This window comes from Colias philodice, chromosome 13 (assembly GCF_061535455.1).
Source record: "Colias philodice isolate Cphi_HAF_F1 chromosome 13, ilColPhil1 Martin Lab GWU primary, whole genome shotgun sequence".
NCBI lineage: Eukaryota > Metazoa > Arthropoda > Insecta > Lepidoptera > Pieridae > Colias > Colias philodice.
Genome location: NC_143098.1, coordinates 10,077,118 through 10,095,568, shown reverse-complemented (window position 1 = coordinate 10,095,568; position 18,451 = coordinate 10,077,118). Strand labels below are relative to the sequence as shown.

At 33.7% G+C, this 18,451-nt stretch overlaps 2 protein-coding genes across 3 annotated transcripts in view; one reads left to right on the top strand and one right to left on the bottom strand.

Annotated features, from left to right (window-relative positions):
- Cdk12 (Cyclin-dependent kinase 12) overlaps nt 1-18,451 on the bottom strand; it is a 220,360-nt gene that overhangs the window by 123,536 nt on the left and 78,373 nt on the right. The window lies entirely within an intron of this gene.
- On the top strand, nt 1,679-17,739 carry LOC149483619 (uncharacterized). Of its 2 annotated transcripts, XM_089702775.1 has the most exons (6): nt 1,679-1,951; nt 3,632-4,287; nt 14,750-14,869; nt 15,317-15,517; nt 16,061-16,177; nt 17,304-17,739. In XM_089702775.1, exons 1-6 carry the CDS (start codon nt 1,931-1,933, stop codon nt 17,467-17,469), a joined length of 1,281 nt encoding a protein of 426 aa, XP_089558901.1. In that variant the 5' UTR covers nt 1,679-1,930; the 3' UTR covers nt 17,470-17,739. The 2 variants fall into 2 exon arrangements, with proteins under 2 accessions (XP_089558901.1, XP_089558902.1); XM_089702776.1 differs by lacking the exon at nt 16,061-16,177 and having other exon boundaries at nt 1,682-1,951; nt 17,304-17,736.

The following is an 18,451-nucleotide window of genomic DNA, read 5'->3' as shown; positions in this document are numbered from 1 at the left end:
ATTATAAATCGTAGTTTCCATTGTATTACGTCACGGGAATTTATTGTTAATTATGTATGAGGTAGCGGTGAATCTCGGCTTCATAATAGCTACTATAATAAAAGCTTCAGATATAACATCTCAAATTTACTATCATACCAAAATAAACTTTGCTTTGGTATGATATCTCTTACGTCTTATATTTATTTCTAGCTGTCCCGGCAAACGTTGTTCTGCCTTACTCTTATCACTTAGGGGTATGAAAAATAGATGGCGGCCGATTCTCAGACCTACCCAATATGCACAGAAAATTTCATGAGAATCGGTCCAGCCGTTTTGAAGGAGTATGGTAACTAACATTGTGACACGGGAATTTTATATATTAGACTAGCGGTCCGCCCCGGCTTCGCCCGTGGTACATATTTACGTTTTCTCTACATAAAAACCATCCTCGTACTTCAAGGAATATAATAAAAAAAGAATTATCGTAATCGGTTCAGCCGTTCTCGAGTTATGCGCTTACCAACACATTTTGCGATTCATTTTTATATTAAAGAAGATTAAAATATTTTTTTCCACGCGCCTTTACGGAAGTAGTATCCAGGACATTGTACACGGATAGATAGAAATTTGAACCAGATTTCATCCAAAATCCAAATCGTAATTTTATGATGTGACACTTCCATTTATAGGACAATAATTCTAGGACCTATTCGTCATTATGTCCTAACTGCAGTAGGATTACATAAAACAGAATAATGGAAACAAACAAACAAACAAAACAATAGCACTTCCTCTTCCTACATATTTAATGCATTTGTTTAGTTATAGTATTTAGATTCGATCAACATTATACGCAAAAAGTTGAAGAAAAAATTATGAATGTTACTTTTGATATGCTTTTGATTAAATGCATTGTTACTACATATAAGAAACTAGCTTTCCGCCCGCGGCTTCGCCCGCTCAGTCAAAGAAAATCCCGCATAGTTCCCGTTCCCGTGGGATTTCCGGGATTGCGTCATTTTCCCGGGATAAAAAGTAGCCTATGTCCTTTCTCAGGTATCAAATTATCTCCATACCCAATTTCACGAAAATTGGTTTAGTAATTTAGGCGTGATTGAGTAACAGACAGACAGACAGAGTTACTTTCGCATTTATAATATTAGTATGGATTGTAGGTATGTAGGTTGGTTTCTAATAGAGCAATTTTAAAAAAAATGATAGTCGTATTGATTTTAAAAGATATTCAATTTATTTATATTAGATATGTAAAAAATGGATTAGATGATATTTATGTAATTAAATTTAAAAAAATGATTCAAATTCAAAAAACGTTTTGGGTAAAATAAAAAAAAATATAGTCGATATTATATAGGTACATAATTCTCCTCGACTGTAATATTAACCGACCCTAATATTAATAATTAACAATTGGAATTTGTAGTTTGACATGATACATAATAAATAAGTTCCTTATAATAAGTATTTTTCCCAAGCTATTTATTTTAATTTTTAAATCAAATGTACTCTTTCCACAAATGCACCAGTAATTTGCGTAATTCGCATAAAACCTTAAATTACATATCTCAATCGAAAATGGAAATTGCGAAACAAAATGTAAACCATACGAACCCATGGACATTATCTTCGCACGCACCATCAATAGCCTTGTTCGCTATATGGCCCTCAGTCAGATGGACGGATGGACACAAAAAAACCAACCATATAATTATTTTAAACCGCCAACGTAACTTGTAACCAGTCCAACATAGACGCCTGATCGTGCCGCACCGGTTCGAAATTAAAAAATTGAAATATAGTCGTCTAAAAATTTTTTTTATAGATTAAAAATGTAAAGCTGGCTGTTCACGATCTATAGGATTTTATTTATAGAAAACTGGTTTTGTTTGTGCGTTTTATTGCATAGGATGCACTGCATAGGCTGTTGAAGATGATTCGATTGATAACTAAGGTGAGTGCTATTTTATTATTTTATAGAATTAACAATGTAGAATTATATTAAAATCTATGAATACTAATATACTTAATGTTGAAAATGAAATGCTGATTATTATTGTCATAGATTTATTGTTAGTTTGTAGAAAATTATGGAGATTATACAAACACAATACTAATTCAGTATGAAATTACTGAAGTTGACAAGATAAATGAGATTAATGAAAATATAGTATGTACCTAATCAAGATATGAACAAATAAATGCTTATTTATAATTTTTGCTGTGATAATAAAATAAATCTATAATCTCTAATTACATAATTTAATTTTAAATTTCTTATTAAATATTCCAAAAACTATAGTTAAGTACTTTTAGTGGAAATAAATTAATTTGCATTTTCGTTAAACTTAAAACGTTAATATAAATATAATAACACAAAAAACACATTGCATATCAACCAGAAATTTAATGTACAGTTAGGTCTAACTAATTGTCGATTTCTTCAGACGCGTGCGTTGGGAGTAAAATTTCAAGGTCGCGTCATGGCAATACCGTTACGACATGGAGTAAGGCGACGATTTTTGTATCTTTGAATCTTGCCAAAGAAGTTTCACTTTTGACACGTGTGCCGATAAATAGTTAGAAACCATGCAGATTACGATCGCATTGTTATCTCTGCGTTTCAAGTGTATTATTATGCATTATAATTTACAGAATACAATTACTCTACAAGGCAACTTCTCCCATTAAAACAGCAAAGCATAATATAATAATATAATTTAAACGGTTTTTGTATAGGAAATAATCATAATTACCCGGCAGTGAATTAAGATCTGTGCAAATGGCAAAAACGCATCTTCCTAATCTAAATTAGTCGAGTATCATGATTGCATATTTTATAAGATGCATGTTTATTTTTAAAATTGTATTGTTATTTTTTACATTTATTCATTTAATTTTAGTTTTTAAATTTTATATATATACATATATGAGTAACATACTTATGTGATTCAGATGAGAAAATGTAGCTAATTAAGGGAGAAAAAGACTAATTACAAAGATTACTGAATTTCGTTTCATTTTACTGTAATATTGTTTTATCAGTAATAAAGAAGTATTAATAATATCAACGAATACTACAAAACAACACCCATTGCCAAAACTGGCCAAAACCGAGAAAAAACTACACAACAATTCTGTAAAAAAAAGTAATTGACCCACATGTCAATTAATAAAATTTATAAAAAAAGATTCATATCTATGCAAATTAATAATGCCTAAAACAATTGCGCCTGACCTCCGTAGACAATCATGGTGTTACATCACATAGGGCGCAAAATGGCCGCCACCAAATAAAAACCTTGATATAATAATTATTGTTTTACCCACGTAACTGTTCTGATTTGTTTTCGAGATTTACATTTTAATATAATGTGTTATAATTCTTATCAATGTAGGTCACTGCCAATAATTAAGCAAAATAGCATGGGAGAATGCTAAGTATGTTTTGTTTTTAATATAAATACGTGCTAAGCGAGACATTAAATAAAAAATAATACGCATTGTTTCACAAATTATAAGAAAATGTACTACCTAGAGTATTAAAAGTTCATGGAAACAAACTCGAACAATCACTGAAGCCAAGACATTATAATATTGTAAGTTAATGTTTTTTTTTTTATATTATTCCCAGGTATTACTCGTAGCAGCTGCTGTATTAACAACTGCAGAATCAGAAGGCGACAATGAATCCATTTTATCCTCAGTACTTCTACCGTCAAACCAAATCCGATCAGTAAGAAGTTATTACGAACGTTACGGCTACGGCCGACCCTACGACAGAGACGACAGACCATCAAGATGCGGCCGATGTGACGATGATGATGATGATGATTCTGATGACAGAAGATCAAACAAACCGACACACGGCAGTAGATATGACAGGAACAGAAACGATGATGACGATGACAAACGCTATAGTGATAGACGTAGCAGCAAAAATGAGACAGACGATCAAAGTGACGATAAGCATAGGGACCACGATGAGAAAGACAGAGACAGAGGACGGGACAGACCGAGGAACAAACACAGAAATAGATACGACGACAGGGATAGATACAGCCCAGATTATTATGACAGGTTCTTAAGGGATAGAGATAGATATGACGAACCCTATCCTCGCCGACCGTTGTATGAAAGAAACCCTTACCCAGATCGTTATGATGACTATGGACGATATGGCTATTCTGGATATCGACGACCGTATTATGACGATAGATATGATAGAGGCGCTTATGATGATGGTTATGGAGGATATGGCCCAGGAACTGGTGGTGGACCGCATGATAGGTAAGCTTTTTTAATTTGTTGTTAGCAAGTTGTAAGTTGTTGTTAATTTAACATTTGTTTGGACTTGAAAGTAAAAAAGTGTTTCCATATAATTTTGGTACTTTGATTTTCTGTGAATCTAGTTTTACCTACTACCTGAGTACCTGGGTCTAGCACTAAAGTATCAGTTCTGTTCTTAAGTATCTGATCTTAAAAGTTTCATGTACTTTGTATAAGCTCTGCGCGCGAGTAACTCTCGTTGTCGTAGATGTTCCCAATACCAAGTAACTATTTCTACTGTGGCAATAATTTTCCATTTATTCATCCCCCATTTCACAGTAACAAATGACACATAGCTGGTTTTATTTACCGCTATTAGTAAATACATACTCACAAAGCCAAAACTGTCATAACGGAAGTCAAGGCCTCTATCAAATGTTACATACAAATAATTCTATCGAAAAGGCTACCGTTACGCAGCAATTATTGGACAATACAATACTACCCATTTTCAGTAATTTGTTCACGCTTTCACCTGAAATTCTATAAGCCAAATGTCAATACACTTTATGGGATGTAACAGATAATGAAAATTGTTTTATTGAATTGGCATTGTAACTGTCGACTGCTATAGTCTGTATGTAATGGCGCAATAAAAAAATTGAAGGTTATGGCGGGAAATGTTTTTGAGTGATCGATATTTGATAAAAAAAAATGTGTGCGTGTACTAGTGTACACACGTAAGAAGTGAAACATCTTTATGACCTTATTTTTCAAAAAATAATTGACTATATGCAACTTTACAGAAATACGTCGAATCACGCATGATAGGGATAAGAAAAAGATGGCGCGTAACGAAAAAATGTCACGCGTAACGAAAAAATGTTACACTAAATTTTTTTCCAACCCCGATAAAGAAGTTTCACTTCAAAAATAAAACAAATACTCATAAAACGACGTAATCGTATTTATCAGTAGGTTATTTAAAGCTCTACATTTAAATACATTTTAATTACTAAAACAAACGGTTATTGTAACGGTTATTTGTTTCAAAAATTCTTTAACTTTTTAGTCATTAGTTTTTATCATCTATTTAAAAATATTAACGGTAACTTTTTAACAATACTAACGGCTTTGTAATTTCTGAAGAAGGCATTATTTTTGTTTTTTTTTCGTCGCTGTCCAACTTATTTTGATGTTGTGCGTATCATACATTCTTATAAATAGATAACTACTCTATTGATTATTAAAATTAAATGCATGTCTTGATCTTCAGTCAACAAAAATTAACGGTTAAGAATTTTTAAAACAAAAAATTAATCTGTCATAATTGTGACAGTAATTAATTCGATACATGAACCCAACATGAACCTGTAACTGGGAAAGTAATGATGGTTGATGAACTCTTTAACAGTTTTTGTTCTACTACGAGTAGAATGGTTCTTGATTATTTTTTTTTTATGTCAGAGCAAGCAAAGGAGCAGGTGGGCCACCTGATGTTAAGTGGTCACCACCGCCCATAAACACTTGTATACTATAATAACATATTACTATTTGAAACTCAAACATTATTTATGTTATTAGATTAGGATTAGGTACAGTCAGAAGCATAAATATATTACTATTTGCAGATTAGCAAAAATATCTGTCACAAGAACGAGTTCAATAATATCTGTCTGCCCGTATACAGCAAAAATATCTGACATTAGTAGGCAGCATAATAAAGTGGCATCAAAATTATGTGACGAATATGTAGGAGGAGGCAATAATATCTGGCACAATTTCATATTTCTGTATTTTGCCTTGATTCCTCACAAAGAGCATAAATATGTGACACTAGCTGTGCCCGCGACTTCGTCCGCGTGGAATAGTGACTGCATAGTAGGTAGTTACTACTTAACTTTTATTGAATAAACACGTACTACCATAAATAATTAAACGAACTGTTAGTAAAATTTATTACTAAACTGAGCTAAAAAATAAAAATAAATTCCTTCCTTGTATGGATGTTTTTGACAATATATATAACCGTTTCTACGAAAAATCTATTTTTTCATTCGTTGATCTCAAAAATAAAAATTCCAATCACCAGAACGACAGGAAATTTTAATAATTTATTTTTAATTGTGTTTTGCACAATTTTGTTAAATTACGACTGGATGAAAATTTTGTTCGTGGTCGTCGTCGTCGTTGGTAAGGTGAACAAATCCTTATCAAAACATCATACGCTTAAGACAATAATTAGTATCGATAGCGGATTCTATTCCTTTGCGTTTTGACGTTTGTCTCAGCGCTCAGATCTTTCCTGTCTCACGCCGTAGTAACTAAACCGTTTAGACCGTGCAATAAAAATTAAATAAAAAAAAAACTCAACGCAACGAAGAAAAGTGCATAGAAAAAGGAAAAAATGTTGTGTGGTTTTATGAAACCACGGTAAAAGTGAAACTTAGGCACAAAATTATCGTATTTGTACGATAATGACTCCGAACACTGCTTTATACCTACTCGGCAACCGACCGTCACGCGACATGCGCTACACAGACCAAAAAGTTTGAGACGATGTAATAAAAGTTTCACTAATTTTACAAACTTCCCGAAGATCTTTAAAAATAAATACCATTTTAAATATTTATAAAAATAAAAAAAAACAAAGTCATCGGGGCTGCCATACCATCATTATCATATCATATACAATTATATTTTTTTTATAATGGTACTTAATTTTAAAGATCGTCGGGAAGTTTGTAAAATTATTATTTATTCCTTTTCCTTCGTTGCGTTGGGTTTTTCTTTTTAATTTTTAAATTTTTAACTTCGGTTTCTTATTTTCATGTGATATTTTCAAGTGAGCGAGACCTACCTCTACCTCCATATTACATTCCTACATCATATTGATATCTATAAGTTTGTTGCTCCTTGACATCTTTTAAGTTGGGCCGTAACCGTGCACAAATTGAAATGGATCACAGTGGCAAAAGAAGTGGTATCTTTAGGAAAAAAAATTGCCAAGAGCCAGGCAGGCCTATGTGGCTTTGAGTAGAGTTCAAAATTTCCAGGGTGTGGCTATCCTCTCGCTCCCATATCCCCCTCTTCTTTCACAGACTTTCAACCCTTCTCTTTCCACACCTAGTAAATGGCAGAACCGATTTTGATGTAAACCATATTATCTAATTATACCTATATGTACACGTCATATCCTGTCGTTTGATGCTCCATTTGGTTTATTTATCTAACCACTGTCACCCCTAAATGTAATAAACGGATGAACCGATTTCGATAAAACACGTTGCTCTTTTATATTTTGATATGCCGCTTGAGTATATTATTTGACCACATTCGATTATTGTTCATTCCCACTTTCACCGCTGTAATCTAATAAATGGATAAACCGAATTGGATAAAAATATAACTAATATTTTTCCCACATTCCCACTTTTACCTCTATATACCTAGGTATAATAAATGGATGAACCGATTTTGATACACTTTATCTAAGAACCAGCGTCGGAAAATATGCTGCCTAACACGCATCTAATTCGTATTACCTGTTAGCGAGCTACGGTGGCACAAACAGACAAACATAGCGGTCAAACACTTATCACCCATCTTTTTGATGGTTAAAAATGGTTAAAAGGGGTTAAAAATATAATACGACATAATTTAAAGGACATTTTATGTATAAAATTTACCTAGAAGTAAGCATAATTCTAATTTGACCCCCTACTACCTCAGCTTACCCCCCCACCCTTGGGGACTTTCGATATGATCACCTGGACATTTATAAGGAATAATTACTGTAGCGTATAACAGATAACTTACGTTTTATCGTACACTGTATAGTGTACAATAGAATGCCTTTGCAAATGTTCGCCGTGAATACTTAAATGGTCATAACTTTTTTATTTACAGACCGATTAACATGAAATAAACACTTAATGTTAAATGAAGATTACCACAATATATTAGTGAAAACCGCATCTAAATCGGATAAGTCGTTTCTGAGATTAGCGTGCACAAACATACAGACAAACAGACAAAAAAAATTATAACTACAGTTTTGGGTTTGAGATCGATTTAATAATAACCCCTGCTATTTTTTTTACATATTTTCATTGTACAGACATCACTTTTCTAGAATTTTATTATAATATGTATTGAATATTGATTGACCACGCGCAAGGTTACTAATTTCCACTACATCCTCACGCAAATCGTCAATTTTTATGAACATTGAATCTGTAAATAAAAAAAAATCAAAAGATAAGTGTACCTAATTTTAATAAAAAGCTACTAACAAATAAAGTTTTATCAAGAACTAAAGTGACCTTCTTTGGGCGTATAATATAGTCTTGTAAAAGTTATATGTACATGATAAAAATAAAATTTCATCATTTTCTTATTTTGTCATAACTTTAACTAATTAAAAACATGAGTCTAACTATATAATTATAATAAACAATAAATATAAAAGCTATAACTTACCTTTTGTGGGAACGCAAGAAGGCGAAAATTAAAAAAAGCCGAAGATTTTTAAAAATGTAACCAATGAACACAATCACTGTTATCTACTATTACCCAAAGAGTAATATACTACGTCTATTACCTATACCTAGTTCACACTAAAAGTTTTGCGTTTCTGGCCACCCATAAATGTTTGAATTTCGAATGTTATATTTTTTTAACAAATGAAGTCTCATTAGTTGAAGAAAAAAATAATTTGGCGGGTAGCGCTTGTCAATTGTTTTTTATCTCAAGTTGAAGTTCGTTGTCCGTAGCAAAAATGGTACTAACACGAAACAATTTTAGGGCGATGATTTTTTTATGATTTTAAAAGTTCGCTTTCTCCGAAAGCTTGCACTGCTCGACTTCAAAATACTTTTGGGAGGGAAGCACCTCATTTGAGCACTGTAAGGCATTGATATACTGAATTTCATCGCGGCCGAGTTTCTCTCCATGATGAAATTCGTGAAGGTCGACCTTCAACTGCGATCATGGAGGAAAATATGGCTACCGTCAGACGACTAATTTAAGAAAAATGTCATATCACTTATGAGGAGATTCGAGGACATTTGAGGATTGGTATGAGCCAAACCAAAACGACATCGAGTAGATTGGTGTAAAGAAATCCTATTAAAGTACAATCACGGGCATTCTAATGCTGTGTATAATATCGTGAAAGAATATGAAACATGAATATATTGTTATATTCCAGAAAGAAAGCACCAATATTCTTTGTGGGTGTTTGAAAGTGACAGAAAACCAACAAAATTGAGGCAGGCGAGAAGGGTCGGCAAACAAATGATTGCATTTTTTTTCTCTAAGACGAATCCTGTCTGCACTATCCCACTTGAGCAACAAAATACTGTTAATGCTGAGTGGTACACCACTATTTGTTTGCCCAATGTCTTAGAAAAAATAAGGGAAAACCGACCTAGAAGTCGCGTATTGTTGCACCATGACAGTGCTTCGGCGCACACCGCGAACAAAACAAAGTCATTTTTGGCTTCTGAAAACAAAGAGCACGTGACCCATGCCGCACGCAGTCCTCACCTAGCACCGTGCGATTTTTCGTTTTCCCAAAAATCTAAGATTCAATGAGTGGTTCGACATTTACGTGGCCAAAAGAGGCCGTGATTGCTTTCAAACAGCACGTAGAAAACATACCCTCGGACCAATGGTCCTCATGTTTCCAGAAATGATTTGAACGGATGAAAAAGTATTTTAAACGTAACGGAGAATACTTTTAAAAGTAGTAAATATAATATTAGACAAATAACTTGTTTTATTTATGAGTAACGCAAAACTTTCAGTGTGGCCCACGTATAACTGTAACTAACATCAAATAATAAACATCTACCCTCACTTATAAAAATTTAGTATATTCACATGAAATATAAGCGCACCTGAAATTTACTCTGGGAAGATATGAATTATTTATTTAACTTTAAAAAAAAAACAAACTCACCAACATCATAATATTTAAATTATGAATTTCCAAGAAGCGTTAATATTATGTAAATTGATTTAATTTTAATGAAATCTCATAGATGGCGCTGTTTTAAATTTGTCTTTATACTACTAAGATTCATTATACTGTTTCTCTGCCAAAATTACTTAAATGATGTAGTTTTTATAGTGTAAAGGTAGACAATAGCATGGCTTACTCAAAAACAACATTTAAACATGAGTCTTTATATTGTACGCTGTCGTAGTACACGGAATACGTAAGAAAAATAAAGGTTCACAGCTCCTCCCCCGAAGGTGATAGCATGATAATATGTATATAACAGCCTGACCCGACCTGTTAGTAATATTCATGCAAAATTTGAAGTAAATCCGTGCAGTACTTTCTGAGATTAGCCTGGACAAACATACAGACAAACAGACAAACAGACAAACCGACAAACAGACAAACAGACAAAAATTCTAAAAACTATGTTTTTGGCTTCTATATCGATTATAGATCATGGATTATGTATTCTTTTAAAAAAATATTCAATGTACAGTTTTGACTTTCCTACGATTTTATTATATGTATAGATCAACTAGGTGGCAATAATATCTGGCGTCCATGACGGTTACCTATCTTAATCTCGAATTTTAATATTCCGAATATCATAATCCAGAAAACGTTTGGAATTTTTTTCATAACCCCGAATTTTAAAATTTCGAAGTTTTGTTTGCCATATAATCGCAACTCCAAATTTCATTTGCCCATTTCTTCATTTGTACGACGTTTTACAATCCAGACGAATGAGTTCCAGACATACGAAATCTAAATGCACAAAATCCAGATGACCGTAATCCATATGCACGAAAGCCAGATTTTTAAAACACAAATTTTTGAAATACAGTTGATTGATATCCAGACAAACAATGTCCAGATTTTTGAAATTCAAATAAACGATATCCAGAAAAACGAAATCCTTCCAGGGGGTCGCAGCACGAACCTAACCTATCCTACTGAATAGATTTTAACACTTAATCCTTTCTGTTGGGCAAGTAAAACAATAGCGAGTCGGTTCTGGCACTCGCCGGCCGCTGCCGCGGCAGGCTCGCTTCGCTTGCTCGGCTCGTGCGTGAGGGTCGCAGTTCAAACCTAACCTAACCTACTGAGTCGAATTTGACACTTAAACCTTTCTGTAATGGGCAAGTAAAACAATAGCGAGTCGGTTCTGGCACTCGCCGGCCGCTGCCGCGGCACGCTCGCTTCGCTCGCTCGGCTCGTGCGTGAGGGTCACGGTTCAAACCTAACCTAACCTACTGAGTCGAATTTGACACTTAAACCTTTCTGTAATGGGCAAGTAAAACAATAGCGAGTCGGTTCTGGCACTCGCCGGCCGCTGCCGCGGCACGCTCGCTTCGCTCGCTCGGCTCGTGCGTGAGGGTCGCGGTTCAAACCTAACCTAACCTACTGAGTCGAATTTGACACTTAAACCTTTCTGTAATGGGCAAGTAAAACAATAGCGAGTCGGTTCTGGCACTCGCCGGCCGCTGCCGCGGCACGCTCGCTTCGCTCGCTCGGCTCGTGCGTGAGGGTCACGGTTCAAACCTAACCTAACCTACTGAGTCGAATTTGATACTTAAACCTTTCTGTAATGGACAAGTAAAACAATTTACTTACTGGTAATGTTTATTTTTAGGCAATAGTAAAGGTATAATCACGATTGTATGGGAAACAAATAAAGAGATTATGAAAATCTGGCAATAGTTTATCTGCTATACGATTATATGGGAACCAAATAAAAAGATTATGAAAAGTTGGTAATAGTTTATTTGGAAAATGGTACTATGGGAAACAAAAAAAAGTATTCTGAGAATCTGGTATAACTATATCTGGATTATGAGAATACGGGAAACAAAAAAATACTTTTTAAAAATCTGGTTTTGGTGTATCTGGAAATTGATTCATCTGGGAAATTAAAAAAGGAATTTTAAAAAGTTGTCATTCATAACATCTGTCTTTTAAAAGTTCTAACAACCGTTTTCGGGATTTTAAGATTCGGGTAATAGAAATTCGAGTTTTTAATAGGTTACCGTCCATGACATGTTTGATATATTATAACATAGAGCGAGGTTATATGTCTAACGCGATCATTGAATGACGACATTCAATTGAATGACTAGGCCGAACGTTGATTTTACAACCGTCACTCAACGTCCAACTAGTTAGCGGATTATAACATAGCCCCTAACGGATATAAGGCTCGGCATATTGTTGAATGACTAGTGCGTTCATTGAATAACAAAAGTTGCTGAGAATTTACACTATCTACAAGAAGACGGTTGCGAGCAGCGCTGGCGCCTATTTTTGTGTAGTTAAAAATTATAACGAACTCAACCAAACCACCATATCTAGACCAACGACTACTGTGCTAAATGACGTTTAGAAATTGACGAGTTGTCCTTTAGTCATTAAATAAATGTCGCCATTCAATGAACGCGCTAGTCATTCAATCAAATAGCACATTCAACCAGATGACTGCGACATAGGTATATATTTATTAAGTCAAACGCCGTCTAACGTCAAACACAACAAAAGAAATTCTAAATGTGACATGTTAGCCGCAGATAAAAAATATCAACCCACTTAGTGAATATTTCAATTTGATCGTGAATCGTGATATAATATCATATATCTAGACATAAATTTAGTATGCATACAATAAATAACGTAAAATAATATTTATTTGTTTTGTATTAATTTTATATTAAACTGAAAATATAATCGTGTCAGATATTATTGCCTCCTAGGTGACGTCACATATTTATGCTGTGAGAGGTTATCACAATTATTTGCTGTACATTTTCGTCACATAATTTTGATGCCACTTTATTATGCTGCCTACTAATGTCAGATATTTTTGCTGTATACGGGCAGACAGATATTATTGAATTTGTTCTAGTGACAGTACTCCATTGAAATGTTACATTTTTTAGGCCTAACCTTGCAGTTTTTAGAGGACGCAATTTTATGTTTTTGATGTGTAGGGGGGGTCAGCGAGTAGCTAAAACCAAGATTGTGGGGTTGCCACCCTTGTCCCACGGCCGCCATCTTGAAAATAGCGGTTGAAATGGTTTTTACGATATATCTCTTAAACTATTTATCTGATAAAAAAAATTGTTAGCATTATTTGTTGCAAATTAAATTTTCTACAACTTTTGTCCAGTAACTTTTTGTCGTAGAACTATAAATAAAAAAGTTATAAGCGAAAACGTTCAGAAATTAGAGCTTTTTATATTTTTCAATAAAACTTTTTTTTATCATTTTACGAAGAAATGATATCAGACCATTTTTGTAGATTGTTTTTCGAGGAACAACTTTTATATACTTACAACATTTTTTCATTACGTCAATAGCTAAGGTTTTACAGCGCTCTGAAGTGAGTACTATTTTTCAGTACTCCTAACTATACATATAATGGCTATTGGCTCTTTTCCCAGACTCCAGAACAATGGAAGCACACTGCAGAACATTTTCAGCCCTGCTTTTCGACGTAAAAAAAACGCGCTTCCAGACTTCAAGTCAGTTCAGTCAATAATTAATTATTAATAATATTGCAAAATTAATTATTAATTATTAAAAATATTAAAAACAATTACTGATGACAAATTATTATTAGTACACACATAATATATGTATACTGTATAGTTAAGAGTACTGAAAAATAGTACTCACTTCGGAGCGCTGTAAAATCTTAGCTATTTACTTAATGAAAAAATGTTGTATATAAAAGTTGTTCCTCGAAAAACAATCTACAAAAATGGTCAAATATCATTTCTACGTAAAATTATAAAAAAAAGTTTTATTGAGAAATATAAATATCTCTAATTTCTAAACATTTTCGCTTATAACTTTTTTATTTATAGTTCTACGACAAAAAGTTGCAGGATCAAAGTTGTAGAGTATTTAATTTGCAACAAATAATGTAAACAAATTTTTTTTATCAAATAAATAGTTTAAGAGATATATCGTAAAAACCATATCAACCGCTATTTTCAAGATGGCGGCCGTGGGACAAGGGTGGCGACCCCACAAACTTGGTGATAGCTTCACACTGACCACCCCTACACATCAAAAAAATAAAATTGCGTCCTCTAAAAAATGCAACCCCAAATGTAACTTTTCAATGGAATACAGATATTTTTGCACATCGCCCCCTAGGCATATATTATTGCTCGTGACTGTACCTCAGAAGAGCTTTGAATCGTAAAAATACAATATAATGAAATTATTTACCACCACATCTAAACAAAATTTCATCAGAGCAGATTCAGAAATGAAACGGTAGAGAGGTCACTTACTAATATTAAAAAAAAATCAATAGAGTTGTTTTTCTGGTTAAAATATAAAAGCCACAAGCAACAAATCAAACCTTCCATTTTTGTGCATTATGATATTAATTTAGAAAAACGCTTAGAATTCATGCCCGCTTCTTTCATACATTTAATGGATTGATCTCCTATTTGAAGTCTAATACAGTTTCAGACCATGGGACGAAACATACCGTGGTCAAGCAGGCTGGGATGCTGGTGGTAGAGGGTACTACTTCGCGTCAGGTAGACCTGACTCCACGGCGTGGACGCAGAGGGATTATGCTAGGTATGCTTAAGTATAGTACGGATAAAATTATCTTTCATCTTGTTGCCTCTCAAATGTGGCCTATTTATATTCATGTATGTACATAAAAAAATCAATAGTTCACATTTGTTCATAATATATTTTGTTCTTCAACGAGTGACATCGTCTTTACACATACAGATAATAAACATGTAAAAACGTATTATTTAAATATTATAATACCTACTATCTGAAACTCTGAAATCACTCGCGTGATACCTGGTTAAAAAGCCTGTGTGCTACTTCAGACTATACGGCTGTTTTTTTGCGTGAAAGAGTAACAAACATACACATACACATCCATCCTCACAAACTTTCGCATTTATAATATTAGTAGGATTAGTAGGATAGGATAGGATAGGATAGGATTTTGTTGGAAAGTAAAAAGAAATCTATAGCCAAACCATAAATTCTAACTTATATTTTCAGACCGCAATCATCCAGTTGGCAGAACGTTGGCTACCAAAGCAACCCCACTTACTCCGGTGGTTACTCCAACAGTTACTCCAGCGGTTACTCCGGTTACGCCACGGGTTCCCGGGACCCGTACCGCGCGGTCGGTTATCAGGATGGTTACGGTCAGAGTGGTTGGCGCAATGTTGGTGAACGACGACCTTATAGGGATGAAAGGTTAGTATTATCATCATCAGGCCATATATGTTCCCACTGCTGGGACACGGGTCTCCTATGGGGTAAAAGTTGATCCACCACGCTTGCTGTAATTGTCTCTATTTAATTCTAGTCTCTGGCGTTACTTGCTTGGTATACGGGTAAAAGTAGCCTATATGCTAATCTAGATTACAATACATATCTTTAGCGAAACCTTCGTTTTTGCATGAAAAAGTCACAAACGTCAGCTGGACTAATGCTTTCATGCTAGCTTTTCATGGCTATCCGCTCAATAGCTTTTTTGCTGACTCTTCCGAATAAACATAACATTGTCGTGTGCATGTATTGAGTGAATCTTATTATAGAAAGTAAAGATAAAGTATTCAGAAGGTAGAGCTAAATACAAAAAGTTCGCCTAACATACCCATTAAAACTGGCTTAGCTTTCGGCTTAAAGATAATGAATAATCATTATAAATTCAATAAAGCTTTAGCTTTTTACTGTAGAATATTCATTCGTATTCTTTATTTATTCACATTAACATTGCGGAATGAAATATTCCAGTTCCTACACTGGTAACTTTGGCAAAGACCCCTATGGATCGAGTTTTGGTTACCAAGATGTGGTCTATGGTCAGTCTATCATGAATGTAGGAGAACGCCGACCTTATAGGGACGAGAGGTAAATGCTTCTGGAAGCTTAGAATGTTGTGTTTGAAGATTTTTATAGGGTAAATGAAAAAAAAAATGCTGGAATTACAATAAAAATGTAAATAAAACGAAAAACGACACTAGAAATTAGTAATTACCTATGAAATGACAAAAAAAGTTTTAGGAAAATTTTCGTGTTTAATTTTCAGTAAAATTCGTGTTAAAATGGTTAGTTACTACCGAGTTTCTTGCCGATTTTTGACTTTCAATTTTGCATTCATTATTCCAGGCTGACTAATCTTTTTATCTTCAAAACTGAATAAAAAAATAACCTAATACTGTAATACTTACCTAGATAGGTACAGTATCACGTGTGATTTCTGGGAAAGCATTGATTAGCAATGATATTATATTCATTCTATCATAATATGACTAATTAGATTATTATATATGTAGTTATGTAGTATCTTTAAAAAATTATTTCTTGAATTTTATAACAGTCAAATACAATAAATAATTAATAAAAGCATTCGATCACGAGGCGGGATTCGAACCCCTATCGTCCGCCTTACAGCCTGCTGACCACCCGTGATCCTGCTAGGCTTCGCCCTGGTAAGGCGGAAGACGAGGGTTCGAATCCCAAACAATTTTTTCTATACTCAAACAATCGAATCAACCCGGACTTAACAACAGCAACTTAGGCAACTACCTAAGGCTTTGTGGAAAACTAGTGCTCTCTTGATTCTCATTAAAAGTACCCTTGGGCCTTGAGTTAGTTTCGATTCTGAAAATGTAACATATTATACTATGTATATGTACCATACACGTATACTATAGGTAATACTAGATTATAGTATAATTTTGGATACAATAACCCTTAGTTTTTGAAGTGAAACTTATTTATCGGGATTTGAAAAAAATTTAGTGTTATTTTTTCGTTACGCGTGACATTTTTCCGCGTCATCCCTACCACGCGTGATTCGACGTATGTCTGTAAAGTTGCATATAGTAAATTATTTTTTGAAAAATAAGGTTATAAAGAAGTTTCACTTCTTACGTGTGTACACTAGTACACGCACACATTTTTTTTCCCTTACGTAGACCTTTTCCATTCCAATATCTAAATTATTTCTTATTTTGATTCCCTTTTATTTCAGCGGGGTAACAAAACTAGACAGCCAAGATAGATACAACAGAGCGACCTATCAGCCAAGTTCGTACCAACCATCCAGCTTCAGTCAAAGCACTACTCCAGAAACCAGCTACCTCCATCAGAGAGACGACCAGCTGGTCAAAGTAGAGGATTCTACGCAAGCTCAATAGTTATTTTAAATGTAATATAATGTCTTAGTATCTTCTTGTGTTTGTACTCGAGTATTGTTTGGAAATTACAGGTAAGGGATTTGAAAAGAGTTTTATTCATTACTAGCGGTCCGCCCCGGCTTCGCCCGTGGTACATAATATTTACGTTTTCTCTACATAAGAACCATCCTCGTACTTCAAGGAATATAATAAAAAAAGAATTATCGAAATTGGTTCAGCCGTTCTCGAGTTATGCGCTTACCAACACATTTTGCGATTCATTTTTATATATAAGAAGATTGTGTTTTAAATGTGGTAGGAAAAAATTCAAAATACTTATTAGATTGCTACATAATACGGTATCATTGATATAATTGTCAAAATACAAGTGTTCGTTAATTGACTTACTTGACTTATGTTCCGCAAGGTGTGTCTATCGAGAGCTTCCCTTTTGATCTCGCTCCAAGTTTTCCCGATTTTCTTGGCTTCTCTTGGCTTTTCTTGGCTTGGTTCGTTAATTCGTAGTACCTTATTACATACAATTAATATATAGATTTAAGAACACACATTCGATAGATAAACATATTAATATTCCCCAATATATTACGTCAGAATGATGAAATTTATTGAAGTCAACAGTTTTCATAATAATTTAGTTTTTTATTTAACAGAAAATTTTGCAAGATTTTTTAAAATGATTTAAAATTAAGTCCTTATTTTAATTTTAGGGAGCAATTTATCATGACGAGGTTTCCCCATTCTATAATAGAATACACATTTTTATTTTTCTACTTCATATTTTAAGTTTCTTGTAATATTTTATACATGTGTCATTTATAATATACTTAATTAATTATCTGTGTTTATATAGTGTTATTTTGCATTTTTATTTGTAGGTAAGTATTTGTAATACGGTTTCATTGTAATAATAATTAATTGATCGAATTAAATATTTTTATAAATATATTGCGTTTTATTCCTTACTTTACCAAAGAAGTTACTT

Bases quoted from the DNA above. Each gene is read 5' to 3' on its own strand.
- LOC149483619 (XM_089702775.1), top strand. From the start codon at position 1,931: ATGATTCGATTGATAACTAAG. The intron at 15,518-16,060 runs GTTAGTATTATC...GAAATATTCCAG, and splicing joins CGACCTTATAGGGATGAAAG to TTCCTACACTGGTAACTTTG. The intron at 16,178-17,303 runs GTAAATGCTTCT...CTTTTATTTCAG, and splicing joins CGACCTTATAGGGACGAGAG to CGGGGTAACAAAACTAGACA.